Below are 19,833 nucleotides of genomic sequence, written 5' to 3' on the forward strand. Positions count from 1 at the left end.
TTGAGGAAAAGGGGAGAACAGGGAATGTCCTGTTGGGTAAACGTTGGTTCTGAAAAGACCTTACTGATAGGTCCCTGGCTGGTGGAAGGTTCAGCCTGAGGGACACTTTCAGGACCAAATTGAGCAGTGCTCCTGGCCTTGTGAAGTAAGGATTTAAAGAGGGCCGGATTAAACAGGCCTATGAAAGGAGGGGGAATCAGGAGATAAGTCCTCATCTTCTGACATCCCCTGCTCTCTCTGTTCGTTGTCCCCTATAAACGACCTTCTACTCCTGGAGGAATTGGAGGGGGAAACTGGCCCTTGGTATGCGGCTGCTTCTGTCTGGGAGAGATACGATACATTGCTGTGAGATGGGATTCCTGATGCTATTGACTCAGGTCGAGCTCTCTGGTGTAGGGTCGAAGCTACACCTTGGGCAATAGCCTGAGAAATCAGAAGGTGCATTCGTTCTGATAGTTCTGTCTCCTGAGCCTCTGGAGGGCGAAGCCTTGCCACTGTAGGAGTGAATGTGGCCTCTGGCCCCAGAGGCCTAGCTGTACCCGGAGGAGCAGGGATATGAACCGATGCTTCCGTGGGAACAGAAGTAATCTGACCAACCTTTGCATTCTTTTGCCTTGCAGCTTTGGATAACTGTTTTTCCAATGCCTGGTGCCTCCTGCTTGCTTCTTTCTCAGCAGCTTTGGGAGACCTTTTGCCAGAGATAGCTTTGGATCTGAGTTTCCCAGCAGCCTCCTACTTGGCTGACCTGGATTTCTTGTGCCTGGAGGAACTGCTGGAGGCACCTTGAGATATCTGAGCTTCTGTGGTTTTATCTGCCATTGCAAAATCAGAGATATCACAGAAAAGGCAATCTCAACATGTTTGCAACAGAGAGGTGATCCCAATGGCAAGGAGCCAAGTTGTGGCTAGAAGTGGTGGTGGCGCAACCAACCTAATGGGATAGCCAGCACACTCACAATCCTGGTAGTGGCGGCAAGACCAACTTAATGGGGTAGCCAGCACACTTATGATCCTGTTAGTGGCAGCAAGACCAACTTAATGGGGTAGTCAGCACACTTATAAGCAGCAAAATCGGTGGTGGGAAGAGGCGCTGAAAATGGCGGCAGTTAAAACGGGCACTCAGCCACGCCCCGAAATTTTTGGAAATTGTGTCCAGACACAGTGAAGGAGGCTGTTGTTGTTACCTCTAATTGTAATAGCCTTGGTATGCGGCAAGCTGCCAAGGAGCCTGGAATTGGAGAAGCAGCACCCTCAAAATGCCGCTCCTTAATTCTGGCCTTCTGAATGGCCTGAGAGTGTTTGTAAGGCTTTCAAGATGGCGGCCGCTAGTAAGTGACCTCCTGCTCCGTCGTTATGTCCGAATTAATAAATGCGGCAGCTGCTTCTATGGCTGACTAATAAGACTGCTGACTGAATTCTGGCCAAAATTGACTCTATTTGAGTCTAAGCGGCCCTCGCTGGAAGGGAGGGTCCCTCCCCCCACTCAGGAACAATAAAGGTGGTGCTCAAAATGGCGACCGCTACACTTCTGCCCTGCCTGGAAGCTATAAATAGCTCGAGACTTCAGCCAACACCTACAAAATCGCCTTGACACTCAGCGGTTTGAAAAGCAGCGCTGATATCAGCGCAGAGAAGGGAAGGAAAGGGAAGGGAATGGTACAACCTGGGAAAATCCAGAGTTTTGTCTTTCTACTAGAAACAAGAGCCAATCTTCACCACGCCTCTCTTGGGCTAAGATTAAGTCGTGACTGGGGATTCCTAGCCGGAGGAAGAGAGGCGTGGCAAAGGTTGATTGACTTAGCCTCTAGGGCAGAAAGGCAAGATCAACCCATCTGTGGATTCTCCATTTGTCATGCTAGAGAATAAATAAAATTAATTTAACTAATTAAAAAAACTAAGGAAATTAAAGAGCATTAACTGATTAAAGTGATAAGATATATTGGCCTTTAAACGTCAAAGGGTATTTTCCCCTTTCTGACACTTAAAAAAGGAAGGTTTGGAATCGAATTAGTTAATTAATTAATTAATTATTAATTATTTATCTATTACAGTGATCTTAGGAATCAAAGGTTCAAAACTGAGTGTATTTCCATTAAGAAAGAATAAAATTTATTCTAGGGAAATGTTAGAGTTACTATTTTCCAATAAATTCTGCAACTCTACCAATATACCAATAAGCATTTTGATCATGACAAATTTACATGATACTAAAGATGAAAATTTAATTTTTTTAAAAGCCAGATTATGACTTAACCTACAGGTCAGCAACCTGCAGCTCCGGAGCTGCATGCAGCTCTTTGACCCTTCCCCTGCGGCTCCCAGCCTCCTCTGCCATTTGCAGAGAGAGACAGAGACAAAGAGAGGCACTTGCGCTTCCCTTCTCTCTCTCTCTCTCTCTCTGTGTGTGTGTGTGTAAAAAAGAGTGGCCTCACCCTGTTCAACGAGCCTACAAGCTTACTGGGCGGGGCTCCTGCCTTGGCTGCGTCTCTGCAGGAAGGGCAGGAGAGAGGTAGCTAGCCCAGCTATGATGACTCAGTAATTCTGGGAGTTGAAGTCCATGAGTCATAAAAGAGCCGAGGTTGCCTACCCCTGAGCTTGTTGGAGAACAGCTTGAAGCCAGCTTGCCAGGTGAGCAGAAGATTGGAGAGAGGGAGAGGGGGGGAGAGAGAGGGAGATAAAGAGAGAGAAAGAGGAAAGAGAGAGAGAGGGAGGGAGAGAGAGAGGAGAGAGAGAGAGAGAGAGAGTGGGAGAAGAGGACTGGCAGACCAAAGGCAGAAAGAGAGAGAGGGAGGAGGGGGGGAGGGAGAGAGAGACAGAGAGAGACCCTTTTGACATCTAAAATGAAGATAACACTGTTATCTTCATTTTAGATGTCAAAATGGTTTTGCGGCTCCCAGTGTTTTGTTTTCGGTGGGAAACGGGTCCAAGTGGCTCTTTGAGTGTTTTGGGTTGCCTACCCCTGACCTAACCTGTAGGTAAACCTGGCATTAAAGATGAATGAAATACTTCCATTTGTAGTGACAAGTATTTATTATTTTTTACAATCCCAGTTCTTGCTAAGAACACACAAATCTATGCATATTTATACTTGCCTTTCTCTGATTCTTCTTTTCTTTCTTCATCTTCAGCACCATCTCCCTCTCCCTCCTGAAATTATAATTAAGAACACTGAAGAATAGGGTTTAGTCAAGGTCATAACAGATCAAGTACTGTTATCTACCAAAATGATTTAGAGCACAACAAAAAATGCTACTAGGGTGATTAATAATTTATATTAAATTAATTGTATGATTAATATTAGCAATAATTAATATTTTTTCTTTGCAGACAATGAATGCTAACAAATATATAATGTTCAAAACTTCAGAATGCTATACAATCCTTATGATTTCAAGTTTTAAGAAATCTTTCTATGATTATTCTAAGATAATGACTATTTAAAATAAAAGCAATTAGTCTTAGAATTAGTATTAATTCTGAATTTAGAGAGGAATAAAATTAGTATATACAATCTAACTTTGTTGATCTTAAATCTGTGCAGTTTCAGATAAATCAATCACTATTTAAGGAACCTCTTAGATATATGCAGACTCAGGTATATGATGGGAAAATGGAAGTATGCCAAGTGGTCTTTTCCTGTTGATATACCCCACCCACTCTGGCTCTGACAGAAATCTACGTTAATAGTATCCCAGAGTTTGTACAGATAAAATAATGATACCGCAAAACTGTAAACAGATTTACACAAATAAGATTCATGTGAACTGGTTATATACTTATAAGACTCCATGATACTCAAATGTATGAACATCAGAGCGAAGAGCAGGGGCAGATGACTTAATCACGATCATCTTTGCACAGAATCTAATATAATGAAAGGCCTGGATGAGCTTGCCCTTCTATTTGAGCATAAACACAAACTAGCAATGCTGTTTCTTTTCACTCTAGGCTAATGCTCTCTATCAGTAAAATACAGTCTATACTAATGCTTACATGATAACAGCAGAAATAAGGATGAATATGTAATGCCTCCTTCCCTATTACTCTATTTGACTATTCAGTTCTTCACTATGTGTTTTAATTTTCACTCGCTAATAACAATGCAGTCCTTCAATGTGTATTCAGTTTGTTTCCCAAGTCAACTATTCGGCTGAGGAATACTATTATTATGGTGATACCTAATATAGTAGTACTATAAAATGAATACATAAATGACAAAATCCATTATTTTATACATTTTCTTCAGAGCTACAAAGCAGAACTGTGCCACTGCTCATCCAAAGAGAACTAATCTTCACAACATAGTTATGATTGGATTAATCCGATTGTATTATATGTGTTTACATGATCCAGCATTGCTCAAACTGTACTGAGTGCTTCAGATTGCTTGTTTTCTGTAACCATGTATTTTAGTAATAGCATGTTATTTTGCTTTGGTCCTTTACAAGCACTTGCCCCATTATTTATTCCATTTTTCTTTTTAAATGAGTCCTAGATATAGGATTTGGCAAACAAGACATAAAATGGGGCAAAACCCACATAACAGCGTCCTTGCTTAGCAATGAAAATGTTTGACTCAATTGTGGTCTTGCATCAAGGATTGCCTATACTGTATAGAAAGATAAGCCAAACCTTTGGAAGCTGACATTACTGGTAGTTGACATGATTAGAGAACTGCAAGAGCAAATCATAAAAGGCTGCCACCGCTGTTCAAGTCACCAATCCATATCCTTTACATTTTTTAATTATGAAAAATATCAAGGCGATCACATTGCCACGAATTCCTATTTAGCACAGCTCATAAAGGTGTGCGGGCATTACTGTGGGTGCCAGCAAGAGTTTTAGAGTGTAATAGTCACATTTGCGGTAGCTGGATTTGACTATAGATCTAATTTTGTTTTCTTCAGAACTGCTCAATTTAATTGTATTAGATTAATTGTATTTCCAGGTATGTCTTTAGGTTAGTCCATCAACCTGGAAAAGTATTTTTGAGTCCTTCCTTATCCTATATCCCTGGAGATTTGTTGTTTTCAAATTGTAGATTCCAATGGTTTACTCATTATCCCTATATTCAACTTATGATAGTTCATTTAGTGACCACTCATTGTTACAACAGTTACAGCTGAAAAAAGTGACTTATAATGGGTTTTCACATTTACAACAGTTGCAACATTCCTAAAGGTCATGTGATCAAAATTCAAGCAATGCCAATTGGCATGTATTTATGATTGTTGCACTGTCACAGGATCATGTGATCACCAACTGTAACCTTCCCAACCAGCTTCTGACAAGCAAAGTCAATGGTGGAAGCCATATTTGCTTAATGACTGCATGATTCACTTAACAACCAGAGAGATTCAATTAACAACTGTGGCAAAAAAGTCATGAAATGGGGCAAAACTCACTTAACAACTTCCTTGCTTAGCAATGGAAATTTTAGGCTCAATTGTGGTTGTAAGTAGAGAACTACAGTGAGGGAAAAAATTATTTGACCCCCTGCTCATTTTGTACGTTTGCCCACTGACAAAGAAATGATCAGACTATAATTTTAATGGTAGGTTTATTTTAACAGTGAGAGACAGAATAACAACAACAAAAAATCCAGAAAAATGCATTTCAAAAAGTTATAAATTGATTTGCATTTTAATGAGTGAAATAAGTATTTGACCCCTTCGTAAAACATGACTTAGTACTTGGTGGCAAAATCCTTGTTGACAAGTCACGGAGGTCAGACGCTTCTTGTAGTTGGCCACCAGGTTTGCACACATCTCAGGAGGGAGTTTTTCCCACTCCTCTTTGCAGATCCTCTCCAAGTCATTAAAGGTTTCAAGGCTGATGTTTGGTAGCTCAAACCTTCAGCTTCCTCGACAGATTTCCTATGGGATTAAGGTCTGGAGACTCGCTAGGCCACTCCAGGACCTTAATGTGCTTCTTCTTGAGCCAGTCCTTTGTTGCTTTGGCTGTGTGTTTTGGGTCACTGCCCTGCTGGAATACCCATCCACGACCCATTTTTAATGCCCTGGCTGAGGGAAGGAGGTCCTCACCCAAGATTTGACGGTACATGGCCCTGTCCATCGTCTCCTTGATGCAGTGAAGTTGTCCTGTCCCCTTAGCAGAAAAACACCCCCAAAGCATAATGTTTCCACTTCTATGTTTGACGGTAGGGATGGTGTTCTTGGGGTCATAGGCAGCATTCCTCCTCCTCTAAAAACAGCGAGTTGAATTGATGCCAAAGAGCTCGATTTTTGTCTCTTCTGACTACAAAACTTTCACCCAATTCTCCTCTGAATCATTCGATGTTCATTGGCAAACTTCAGATGGACCTGTACGTGTGCTTTCTTGAGCAGGTGGGACCCTGCGGGTGCTGCAGAATTTCGGTCCTTCACGGCATAGTGTATTACCAATTGTTTTCTTGGTGACTATAGTCCAAGCTGCCTTGAGATCATTGACAAGATCCTCCCATATAGTTCTGGGCTGATTCCTCACCATTCTCATGATCAGAAATCTTGCTGATTGATAGGGGATCAAATATTTATTTCACTCATTAAAATGCAAATCAAGAGAGAGAGAGAGAGAGAGAGAGAGAGAGAGAGAGAGAGAGAGAGGGAGGGAGAGAGAGAGAGAGAGAGAGAGAGAGAATGAGAATGAATATATAAAAATGCACTGAGTATGATCTAATGATTAGTAAGAACACATATAATAAAAATTTAAAAATGATTATTAAAAAGATCTAAAAATATTTATCTTATTAATTGTCCTGAAGCAGCCACTGGAGATAAGTAGTGTCAGAATGGCCAGGATACCTATTGATTATTGGGAGGATAAGGTTTTTTCGAATATCTCTATAGAAAGAACATCGAAGGATGTTCAACGGTCTCCACCTCTCCTGAGCCACAGGAGCAGAGTTAAAATACTAGGACATTTCTGGAGTCAAAGAGAAGGAATTCAGATAAAAAGTAGTGTTTTAGATACATACAATAAGCCCAATTTCTCACCTTATGTCAGTGTTTCTCAACCTTGACAATTTTAAGGCATGTGGACTTCAACTCCCAGAACGCTGGCTGTGGAATTCTGGGAGTTGAAGTCCACATGCCTTAAAATTGTCAAGGTTGAGAAACACTGCCTTATGTAATCTTTTTTTTTGTAACTGCTATCTCATTCACAGATTAGATGAGGTACAGAGCACCAATTATACACAGGCCTCAGCAATATTTCCTGCAATAGCCCCTCATTTCCACCCAACACTGTAACTTTATTACACATTTCTGCTTACCTCTACTCTGACTCTTAGTGTCAATTTTTCTAGCCATTTCATTTAATGTTCTGCTAGGAGTTTGCCACTGCAGTCTGACTCTTTGAATACCCAACAAGCTTCCTTTTTTACTTGCTCCTTATATAGTTACCACACGTGCTTTATTTTATCTATACTTAGCTTATTAGCTTTTGACCAGTCTGCATTTACTAATTACTATATAGTTTATGAGAAAAATGACTTATAAGAACTGTTACATTAATTCCTCAAAGCAATTTCGAATACATTTTTATTCTAAAGGACCGAAGCAACCATAAAATAGCTCATCAAAGCTATCCTTCCACAGATTAGGTCAATAAAGATTTAACCAATTTATTTCTCTTTTGTAATCACTACTGTAATTTAACAAACCTTTATACAAGTGCAATTTTGGTTATAATTATGGTATATTCTATGTACTTCAGAAGCCTAAGTAGAAACCGTCAAAGTAAATCTGACTGAATAAACTGGGAAAAAAAATCATAGTTATATCAATTATATCATTGTTTAATCTAGAGTATACTATTGAACAACTGCCCCCTTAGAAACTCCATTTTGTATACAGACTACTGTAAAGGAGATGGAGAATATTCTGTTTCCAGCTCAGGGATTAAAATGTTTTGAAAAAGCTTTGTTCTTTTAAGCATTCCTTCAAAACTGCCCTAGCCTCTGCTCTTTGTTCTTTGTCCAACAAAAGGAGGAGCAATACACCATTCATCTCTACGCAGGGTTAGCTTGCCAAAGCATCCTTTCCAACCCTTGTTTCTATTATATCAAATGAGAATGATAATCTTTGTAGTAAGACTAAATTCAAACTCACATTTTTAGAACCCTTCTCAGCAGCTTCTCCTTCAGGCCCCTCTTCTAAAAAGAGCAGCATATCAGGTGACTATGCATAATACAAAATAGCTGAAACATTTAATCAAAAATATTGGTTTTTATATTGTCACTCTAAGTATGCAATGAAACAGGATTACTTCTCAGTCTAGGTAGACCTTAGAGGTAAACTCTTACCATTATCAGAGTCTGAGTTATCTGAGTTATCTGTTTTTGCTGCTTTGCTATCAGGTTCATCAGAACTGTTAGCTTGTTTACGTTTATTACCAGCTGGCTCATTCTTTATTCTTTTCTTCTATGGAGAGAAACATAGGAGTATATTCAGCCTTAGGTAATAATTAATTATTTTCTTATTATCAATAAAAATGTATATCGAGACATACTTTGTTATACTCAAATTACCTCAAACAGCTAAAAACATGCCCAGATTTAATTTGGTCTATTTCATACAAAGCTGAAAGAACTTTTCTCCAAGGACTTTTCTCCAAGATTACTGGTTCACATATGGGATGCAATGAGAGTTTCCAGGAATAATTTTTTTTAAAAGCAAACATCTGAAACAAGGAACCTGTTTCCTATAATTAAAATAATAAATAAATCACTTAACAGATACCTTTGCATTCTATTTATTTATTAAATTTATAAGGCCTCCCCCTCGCTATCCAATTAGCATTGATAACCAACCAGGGCACATGTAACAGTGGTGTTACATGTGCCACTCTCGGGGCCTCAGAACTGTCTGCGCTGCTGCCTTCTGAAGCAATTGTATCTTCCAAATGCTCTTCAAGGGTAGGCTCATGTAGAGCACATTACAGTAGTCCAGATGAGAGTTGACCTGGGCATGAGTGACTGAGCACAAGGCCTCAAGATCCAGAAAAGAACTGATGCACAACAAGGTTGCCCAAAGGCATTTTTAGCCACAATTGCTTCCAACTCTTTGAGAGGTATGACACTGGGCATTGCTGAAGGACATAAAGAACATGGAGAAGATTGTATAGGTGCTTACTTTAAAATCTGCATCCCACATTTTCCAGTTTCTCCTCATTCGTTGTTTCATGCTGCCTCTTCCAAAACGCATATTGCCAGAGAAACCTCGCATGCCCTGGTACATGTTGTAATCAGGAAATAGTTTGTGGGAAAAAAGGGATGGTGGTCTATTGGGGCCATGGCCCCGTCCTCCCATTGGTACTGGTGGATCATTCCATTGTCCACCCATACGCCCATATGAATGTGCCATGCCTCTGTTATTTCTTCCATCTCTGCCCCAGTTTTGACCCCGGTGGCCAAAGTTGTCACGTGCTCTGTTGTGGTACTGGTCCCTGCGGTTCCCATAGGAGCTGTCATAGTGACCTTCATAGGCATTGTCGGTTTCATGTTTGGCCTCACTGTAATCATAGCCAGATCTGTACGGATCACGCTCATTCATTGCAGACCTTGAGTCATAGGGTTCATACGTATCATACCTACAAGGGTTGCAGAGCAAGGTGAGAATCTAGTCAGTAATATACAGAGCAACATATTTAAGAATCTGTAGTAGAAGCAGGTTATATTAAAAATAAAAACAAAAAAAATCAGAATGATTCTATATTCAGTAAAATCATTAAAAGCTGAACTCATCAATTGGCTTACCTATTATGCATTACAGTAGAAAATATAGCTTCATACATATAAGGGCTGAATAAAAGAATAATTCTCAAGTTTAATCTCAATAAATCATCACAATAGTAATCTGATTAGATTTACAAATATGCTTTCAGATGGGAGAGTTATGCAAATCATTATATTTTATCTATTCCTCATTCATACACCAATTTCTATACATATTTGACTATGTTAAACAAATAAAATCCCTGGGAATAACTTTACAAAATAAGTTTTTACCAATTTATGCTATCGAGTAATTTTTGAAAGAATCAAAAATCATTAGCTATATAAAACAATGTATTTCATACATGATACCTAGCCAGTAATCTCTTCATTGTAGAAAAAAAACCAGAAACAACATCTAAGAAAATAATAGTTTGTGCTTCTTATAATGAATGGCTAAAACAATCTAACTTGGATATTTTTTTCAACTTGAAACAGCTTAGAGTTACCACTATTTCATGATAACATTCCAAAAGTTTCAAAGATTCAAGTTACATTTATTAAATTGTAATAAAGTGTCTGCATAGTTATCCAAATGTGATGATATATTTGAAGCTAAACCACTTATATTTCTGTAGCATGTTGTTTTGACGGCTATGGAAAACTAAAAGTCATGCTGTGTAAATAAACCAGCACTGGACACAAGGACACAAATTGTGTTTGATATCGAGGATCTGAAAGCAAGGATATGGAAAGGAAAGAATGGCTGAGGAGGAGACTTTAAAAGCTAACTTAGAATAGAAAACAAGGCAAAGTGAATTGGACCATCGACCAATCTTATAATCCTCATACCAATTTACAGCATAGTATGGCTCACCACTGCAACTATGCCTTCTGCAGTGTTTTCTTGGAAATTTATTTCAGGTATTTAGCCACAGTGTACGATTAGCCCACTAAGGTCAAATAAGAAGGCCCATTCTGTAGGATAAAACTGAAATCTGGAAGATGTTGAGAAGGAAATCTCACTGATTTAAGTGTGCACAAAATTGCCACTTTAGCTATTCTCAACTTGGAAAAGTTATCTGGTGATGTAAATGCTTAGAAATTCTTATAAACCTTCTAAGCTTTATGCGTGGAAACTATTCCAACCTGTAAGGAATGAGTCATGAAAACAGAAACACCTATTAGAATGTGGATAGTTATCTACAACAACTCTTCTTCTCAAGGTAAGAGACATTATTTGAATTAATAGAAAAAGTAACACTGTATCACAAAAATATATTTCATGCCAATTAACTTGTAAATGATTTTGTAATTTCTTAAATATAATTTTATAGCAATGAAAAACTGTTGGGTGGAACAATACAGTCAACTATGCAGTAGCATTTTAAAAATAAAAGTTATATTAAATGGCTCCACAAAACCAAAAAGCTAGTTTGGGAAGCTAATGCTGTATATTTCAATGTATGTCAATACAACAAGAAATACAATACAAAATATGTCTAATTCAGTCACTATATTTCGACTATTCAGCTCTTATTCAACGAAGGAATATATAATTAAGAAAAAGTTGGAATATTGTAATCATTTGATTTAATGATATTTAAATATTTGTAGCTCCAGATATAAATAGTAGGTACATCCTATTTAGACCAACCTCTAGATTAGTGATGGCAAACCTATGACAGGTGTTAAAGCCACAACTATTCACAAAAGCATGCCTTGTTCTTATGTGATTTTTGGAAGCTGTATGAGAATGGGATGTGCCCTTGTATGGCCTGTGGAGGTTGCGTGAGAGGGTTATGCTCTTGCATGGCCTCCAGAGCCTCTGAAAAATCACTTGAGAATGGGCCATGTTCTCACACAATTTGCAGAGGCTGCAGAGACTACAAAAGTGCTTTCTCTGAAGCCATTATAAGAATGAAGAACTTGTGCAATCTGGAGCTGCCTCGGATAGGCCACAGGGGCTTATCAACAGAAAGAGAATACCGCTTGAAGGCAAGCCGCACAAGGTACATCCTGGGGATCATACACAAAATTGCAGTGCATTTTTTAAAATAAAAGAATGTATAAAAAATGATTTTCTTTTGTTCCAGGGATGCTGTGACATCAGCAAAATCAAGTTAGGCATTTTCCTAATTTTTGACAAGCCAACCCCAAAAGGTTTACCACCACTGCTCTAGATATATATCTAAAATACAGAAGTACTGTCCAACTACTAATTCTAGGGTAAATTATCAAGTGTTTAAAGAATATATATTTTAATCATTAAATTTCATATCTAAATGCAAAATAATTTATTTTAACGCATTTAAAGACTTTAATATGCAGGAATTTAAAAAACAAAAATGTAAATATTCTAAATGTATGCATTTGCTTTAAACTAACATTTTTACAAACTAGCACATTTACATTAACAATGACAGGTACTGTACATTAAGGAGAGCTTCTCTCTTTATGTATTTTTAATTCCAACTGACACAAAATCCAGAGAAACTCTGCCTAATGGATATGCTATTTCAATGGGGTGTAAAAGTGCAGTCTTTGGAGAGGTCACTGTTTTCAGAAACTGATCAAAGTACTCAAACCTGCATTTATTTCAGAACATTTTATTACAATTCAGCTACCATATTTTCATCGTTCAAAGACACATTTAAGCACCTTACTTGCAAAGTTCAATTAAAAATACAAACTTAGCTAAGTCTGTATTTCCCATATGTTTTCTGTAGTAGTACGGCGCAATGTTTAGGCAACAGCACAAGATTAGATCAACATGCCTTCCAGAAGCAGAAACTAGCCTGTTCTATAACTATTACTAAACCTTTGTCTCTACACTTACCTGTCTCCACCTGAGCCATAATGTCCTCCTTGCATCGTTTCAGTGTCTAGATGAGATACCATATCTAAGCGCTGGTTAAAATTTGAAATTACATCATCAGCGCTGGTGCCAGTGGATGCGTTAAAGTTCATGTCTGCATTTGAATTAGGCATTTCCCAAGAGTTTGAAGTGGCCATACCATACCCATAATTGCCAGAGTTATCCTGACCGTATCCATATCCATAATTATAATCTTCATAACCTGAAATGAAAAACAGTTATTGAATTTTCTTTTTATATGTTTAGAATGCCATGCCTGTATAATACAAGATTGGCAGCACCAAGAATATCTCTTTCATGTTACAGTGGCTAGTTAGAGAAATACATTTCTGTATCTACTTCCAATACAATATATAAAATTAAATCTTATTTCTACGACAGCAGCATTTGGTACATGTCCTAAGAAACATTCATTCCATTCATGCCTAAAACTAGTGTTGCAACTGTATTATCTTCATCTATAATACTTCAATCCCATCTGTAGATCAATTTTAGGACAAAGCCATATCGTACAAAAACAGAAATAACATTGTTATTTCCAGTCTATTCAGTTTGCTAGGAAGCTGCCCACAACAAAATATTTTTTGCTTTAGAAAATGATACTACCTGATGTTTGGAGATAGAAAACTGCAAGAGACCTAGAATTTAGAAGATCGATAATCCTTTTCTTCACTGAATAAAGAGATATTCTGTAAAAAGTACTTAGGTCTTGCACATTTAAAAATTGCAAATTAACAAAATTGCATAACTGGGCAGATTTACAGGGATACTCTTTTAAGTAATGGAAAAGAATATACATTATGGAAGAAAAGATGAAGGATACCTATTTCAGCTTAATACAGTTTTGTGAGCAAAGAACATTATTTATTTATATTTCATATTTCTTAACAGCCTATCTCTCTCAGAGAGGGGCTCTGGGTGGTGTACAATATAATCAATAAAATTAAACATTAAATTAAACATAAATTAAGAATAAAAAATAAGGATTAATATATACAAGAAGAAACATATGAATTGAATAGCATTAAACTTCCAGGAAGTCAATTAAGGAACATTACTTCATAAGTAAAAATAAAATATATATTGACATATTTATTTTCTTATTTAAAAGGAACCATTCAAATAAAGTTATTCTAGTTAGGGATTCAGATGTTTCAGTGACTTGAAGAATATTCTGCATTTGTTCTCAATTTCATTTAAAATAATATTTATAACCGTCTAATAAACTGGACACCTAAATCATCAGTATAGCTTCCACATTATGAAAGTCTCCACTTTCTCAAAGTATTGTTTCTCAAAGATGTAGAGCAATGGTTCTCAACCTTTTTGTTCACCATGGACCCTCTTTAAATACCTTTTGTGCCAAGGACTATGGCCACAGACCCCAAGACTTAACTCAAGATTTAAATCATAACATTTCTTCAAGCCTTCACGGACCCTGTGACGACATCGTGGATTCCCAGAGGTCCATGGACCACAGGTTGAGAACCACTGATGTAGAGGATGATATGATCTGAAATATTTAGTGTACAAATATTCAATTTATCTATTTGAAATGAAGTCCTACTATGTTTCATGAGGTTAATCACAAGGTAAGACTGTTGTAAAAATGTGAATTCCCATGGATGCATGAAGTCTATGATACTTTGTTCTACATTATATATTTAGAGAGGTGCCAAGCAAGAAAGCCAGATTAGGTAAACTGTTGCAAATACCTTTTAAACATTTGTTAAAATAATTAGAATACATTTAGGTAACTACCGATGGAACTATAAATATTGGAACTATAAATATTACAAAATCTGATACTATAGCTCATGGGTCCCCAACCCTTGATCTGTGGACCGGCATGCCAGCAACCAGTCTGTGCAAACAAGTGAAGCCCCATCCACGGGATGCAGGCAGCACACGAAACCATGCCCCCTCAGACGCACAGAAAAATCTCTTTCCATGGAACTGGTCCCTGGTGCCCAAAAGGTTGGGGGCCACTGCTATAGCTCACAGGGTGAACCAAAATTCATTATGAAGTTTACTTATGGCTAACCACCAGCATCAATTTAGATTTACAGGGAATGGTGCAGTTATATAAACTTGGATTTAACCATAAATGAAAAATTAATATTAGAAAGATCATACATTAAATTAATAAAAAATGTGACATTTTGGTATTTTTTTCTGGTTAGTGTGATTGAGTTATCTATAAAAACAAATGCTAGTATTCTATTAAAACTGTACTTACCTCTATTTGTTCCAGAATTCCAATTTCCATAACCTAGAAAGAAATGACCAAATGAGTATTTCTCAAAATGATTCAGATTGGTGTTTACAAGTAAGTTGATATCTGCTCCACATTATATGCCACAGTGCAGTAAGCAGTAGTTTGCAACTCTTGCTCTGCAGTTTTAATCTCATTTATGGGTTTCTCTTTGCTAAAATCTTAAATTTGTGATTATTTTTCATATTCTGCAGTATAGTAAGGTCTGAAATTGAACAGCCTAAGGCTTATGTTCAGCTGGTGAAATATCACTATACACCTCCTCTACTAGATTTTACTGTAGAAATATGATGGCATGATCTATTGCCTATCAGCCTGACCTCAATACCTGGGAAGATTCTGGAAAAGATAATCAAACAACGAATCAGCGAACATCTAGAGGCAAATAAAGTCATTACTAAAAGCCAACATGGGTTTGTCAAAAACAAATCATGCCAGACAAATCTTATTGCATTGTTTGACCAAGTGACAAAATTAGTGGATCAGAGGAATGCTGTGGATATAATTTACTTGGACTTCAGTAAGGCATTTGACAAAGTAGATCACAACCTACTACTTGATAAGATAGAAAAATGTGGATTAGACAGCATCACCACCAGATGGATTCGTAGCTGGCTGACTGGCCTTTCTCAGCATGTGGTCCTCAATGGAACTGCATCTACATCAGTGGTTCTCAACCTGTGGGTTGGGACCCCATTTGGGGTCGATCGACCATTTCACGGGGGTCGCCAAGCAAGGCTGTCCGCCATTTTTTCCCCCCGCCATTTTTTTCCCCTTTTCCGGCGGGTGCCTTACCTCCCTTGGGCTGGGCCAGCTGGTGGTCAGCCTGCTCCGTCTCTGCCGCTTGCCAGCTACGCCTCGGCCGGCGCAGGGGGCGGAAGCACGCATGCGCGGCGCTCCCAGGCAGGGAAAGTCCTCGACTTACGACCGGTTGGGTAGTCCTCGACTTACGACCGGTTTAGTCCTCGACTTACGACCGGTTGGGGTCGCGGCATTAAAAAGGTTGAGAACCACTGATCTACATGGAGGGAAGTGTGTAGTGGGGTGTCCCAGGGTTCTGTTCTGGGCCCAGTGCCCTTCAACATCTTCATCAACAATTTGGACGGGGGGATAGATGGGGAACTCATCAAATTTGCAGATGACACCAAGATGGCAGGAATAGCCAACACTCCAGAAGACAGGCTTAAGATACAGGAGGATCTGGACAGATTTGAACACTGGGCACTATCTAACAAAATGAAATTTAATGGTGAAAAAAGTAAGGTTCTACATTTAGGCAAGAAAAACCAAATGTACAGGTATAGTATAGGGGGTACCTTGCTCAATAGTAGAAACTGTGAGAAGGATCTCCGAGTCCTAGTGGACAATCACTTAAATATGAGCTGCATTAACACAGGGATAGAATCAAGATCACATGAAGTGTTAATACCACTTTACAATGCCTTGGTAAGGCCACACTTGGAATACTGCATCCAGTTTTGGTCACCATGATGTAAAAAAGATGTTGAGACTCTAGAAAGAGTACAAAGAAGAGCAACAAAGATGATTAGGGACTGGAGGCTAAAACATATAAGGAATGGTTGCTGGAATTGGGTATGTCTAGTTTAATGAAGAGAAGGACAAGGGGGGACATGATAAGAGTGTTCCAATATCTCAGGGGTTGCCACAAAGAAGAGGGAGTCAAGCTATTCTCCAAAGCGCATGAAGGCAGGACAAGAAACAACAGATGGAAACTAATCAAGGAGAGAAGCAACCTAGAACTAAAGAGAAACTTCCTGACAGTTAGAACAATTAACCAGTGGAACAACCTGCCTCCAGAAGCGGTGAATGCTCCAACACTGGACGTTTTTAAGAAGAGACTGGACAGCCATTTGTCTGAAATGGTATAGGGTTTCCTGCCTGAGCAGGGGGTTGGACTATATGACCTCCAAGGTCCACTACTACTACTACTACTACTACTACTACTACTACTACTACTACTACTACTACTACTCTCATTATCATCATCATCATCATCTACCAAGTCCAATCATACTTAACTTTTTCGGTAACTGCAATACTGTTTTTATCAACATACTTTTTCTGTCTGAATCCCCAAAATGATTTATATATAAAATATGCACAACTGTTTTCTCCAAGTTTTAGATTTCTATTCCCAAAGATCCTCAATACAGATTTTCAATAAAACCACCACCTCTTGAAAAAGAATTCCATCATACCAGAAGATAATACATTATTTTCCCATGTTTCCTTTTTTCTGTTGGAAAAGGAATCCTGAACTCTTCTTTTTGTTTAATCACTGATTTCTAACACTGTTTATTTAAAAGACACTAATATAATAAACTCAGGAAATGCATGGAATCTAAGCAATTTGATTATTTCCTTGTATAATCTAAAACCCTTTAGTGCAAGGTAAAGAATCATTCACAGTTCTGCAGAAATTCAAAACAAAATTTACAAAATAAAACCTCAGATATATTATGAAGATATATCTGATAGAAAGACCTGGATTAGAGGAGAAATGAAATTATATGATATCATCAAAAGAGTAAAAGAATTGAAATGGAAAGGGGCCGCTCACTTAGCAAGAAGAACTGATGGCAGGTGGCCCAAGGCAGTCATAGAAGGGATCCCACTTGATAAAAAGCATCCATGAAAAAAACCTAAAACAAGATGGATCAATGACATCAGCAAATACTGCAGGCCCAATTGGCAAAAGAAAGCTCAGGACTGTATAGGTTGGAAACATGCGGAAGAGGCCTTCATCCTGCAATGGACAGACAATGGCTAAAATGATATTATGAAGAGATGTAATTTAGCTGATAACATAATAAAACTTCTAAATGTCTGAACAAAGACAATTTTTAGCATCTAATGATTGCTAACTGACAAAGTATTTGTAGTATGTGCCCCATGAAATTTCATCTGCATAACCACCCTATAGTCCAACTGTTTTACTTCAATGCCTCATATTTAACATTTAAAAAAAATTAAAATCTCATATAAGTTAAGCCATCCTACACATATGGCTGAGTTGCAGCTCATGGAAGCTCATGGAAGCTTATGTGTTATAGTAAAATTTGCAAGCCTTGATAGGTGCTATGAGAGTCTACCTCATTTGTAGAATACTAAGAAAAAAAACTTTACTTAAGAACAAAATAGGGTAATAAGAACAACACAGAGGTCATTCTACACTCAAGTATCAAGGTTTTACTTAAGTATTTGAAATCAAAAGTGGCACTAGACTTTGAAAAATTATTTACAAGGCTTAATATACGTGCAGAGGGAAGTTTATCACATTTAATGCACCAAATTGTTGAGCAATTATAAAGAGGATAAGTATTCAGCTACACGCCTTAGCATACACTTTAAAACTTTGGTGCACAAGGGCCAAAGAAGATTCTATGCACCCCCTGACAATGATCACTTCTGAAGGTACCACCTCAATTTTAGGAAGGATATTTAGCTTAAACATAGCACAGACCTCATCAAAGTATTACGGAAAAAAATGTTGCACCATATGAAGACACAGAAAATATCCAAGAAAGCAGTGGTGGGATTCAGCCGGTTCGCACCACTTCGGCAGAACCGGTAGCTAATTTTTTGTTGCCCAGGCCCAGAATGGACTTCCGGAAGCGGCATCCACACAGAGAACCGGTTGTTCACATATCTGAATCCCACGGCTACAAGAAACCCATAAAGATCCCGAACCTCGCACCCAGCTTTGAAAAAAAAAAGTCTTAATAGTTTCTAATACTGAAGGAAGAGTAAGGCAACAGGCCTAGCAAACCTGTCTTTGTCCTATAGCAGTGTTTCTCAACCTTGACAATTTTAAGGCATGTGGACTTCAACTCCCAGAATTGCTGGCTGTGGAATTCTGGGAGTTGCTGGCTGTGGAATTCTGGGAGTTGAAGTCCACATGCCTTAAAATTGTCAAGGTTGAGAAACATTGTCCTATAGTATTGCAACTGTGCACTACTTGTTTGACAGACGGAACCTGTCTAAATCCGAAAACGGATCCACGCTAAAACGGTTTCAGGGTCGGAAAGAAACCCCAGCGTTGTGTGTGTGTGTGTGTGTTTTAAAGGGAACCACTGCCGAAGTGGATTCCGTGCGTCTTCTCTCATAGTTTCTAATACTGAAGGAAGAGTAAGGCAACAGGCCTAGCAAACCTGTCTTTGTCCTATAGTATCGCAACTGTGCACTACTTGTTTGACAGACGGAACCTGTCTAAATCCGAAAACGGATCCACGCTAAAACGGTTTCAGGGTCGGAAAGAAACCCCAGCGTGTGTGTGTGTGTGTTTTGTGTGTGTGTGTGTGTGTGTGTGTGTGTGTGTGTGTGTGTGTGTGTGTTTAAAGGGAACCACTGCCGAAGTGGATTCCGTGCGTCTTCTCTCATACCCACTCGTGTCACAACTACTCGCAAGGCCAGGGTGGGAGCGGGGAGGTCTTATGCGGGCAGACGACAGGCTACCAAAGATGCCAGGCTCCGTTTCTCTCTCTCTCACGCCGGCGGCGCAGAGGATCGATATGCTTCTCTTCGTTTCTCGCGCTTCCACGAGTGCGTGGCGGAGGGGGAGGCGTCGGCGTCGGCGTCGCTCGGGCAGGCTGAGCTCCGACGAGCAGAACGAGGCGACGCACCTCACCACCCTCCTCCAAAGGGCCAAAGCCCCCGCCTGCCCGCCCGCCCGCTGCACGAGAACGCTGAACGAATGGCTTCCGCTTCGGCCAGGGACGGCGGCGAGGAGCTCGAGCCAGCAATGGCTCGAGGGGGTGGCAGGATCGTGACCCCACCCCCGGACTGTTGCCATGGGCTGGGCCTATCGCCTTCCTCTCGGTCCGCTCCCGCAGAGCCAAAGCCGCCCCCTTCCGTGAACCGCCCTGCCCGAGAAGCCCGTCTCCTCACCCACTCCCTCACCTGAATAGCTCATGATGGCGGTGGCGGTCCCAGCGCTTCCCAACG

General features: G+C 39.3%; 1 protein-coding gene across 1 annotated transcript in view; it reads right to left on the reverse strand.

Moving 5' to 3' along the window:
- Positions 1–19,833, reverse strand: part of AKAP8L (A-kinase anchoring protein 8 like) — a 35,413-nt gene extending 15,580 nt beyond the window's left edge. Inside the window, exons 1-7 of the mRNA XM_015830657.2 lie at positions 19,789–19,833; positions 14,833–14,865; positions 12,555–12,795; positions 9,135–9,591; positions 8,306–8,423; positions 8,112–8,155; positions 3,093–3,147 (exon numbers count right to left, since the gene is read on the reverse strand). Coding sequence (XP_015686143.1) covers positions 3,093–3,147; positions 8,112–8,155; positions 8,306–8,423; positions 9,135–9,591; positions 12,555–12,795; positions 14,833–14,865; positions 19,789–19,801 — 961 coding nt within the window. The 5' untranslated portion in view covers positions 19,802–19,833. The remainder of the gene's footprint in view (positions 1–3,092; positions 3,148–8,111; positions 8,156–8,305; positions 8,424–9,134; positions 9,592–12,554; positions 12,796–14,832; positions 14,866–19,788) is intronic.

The sequence above is a fragment of the Protobothrops mucrosquamatus genome, unplaced genomic scaffold (assembly GCF_001527695.2).
Source record: "Protobothrops mucrosquamatus isolate PMUCROS unplaced genomic scaffold, P.Mucros_1.0 scaffold_247, whole genome shotgun sequence".
NCBI lineage: Eukaryota > Metazoa > Chordata > Lepidosauria > Squamata > Viperidae > Protobothrops > Protobothrops mucrosquamatus.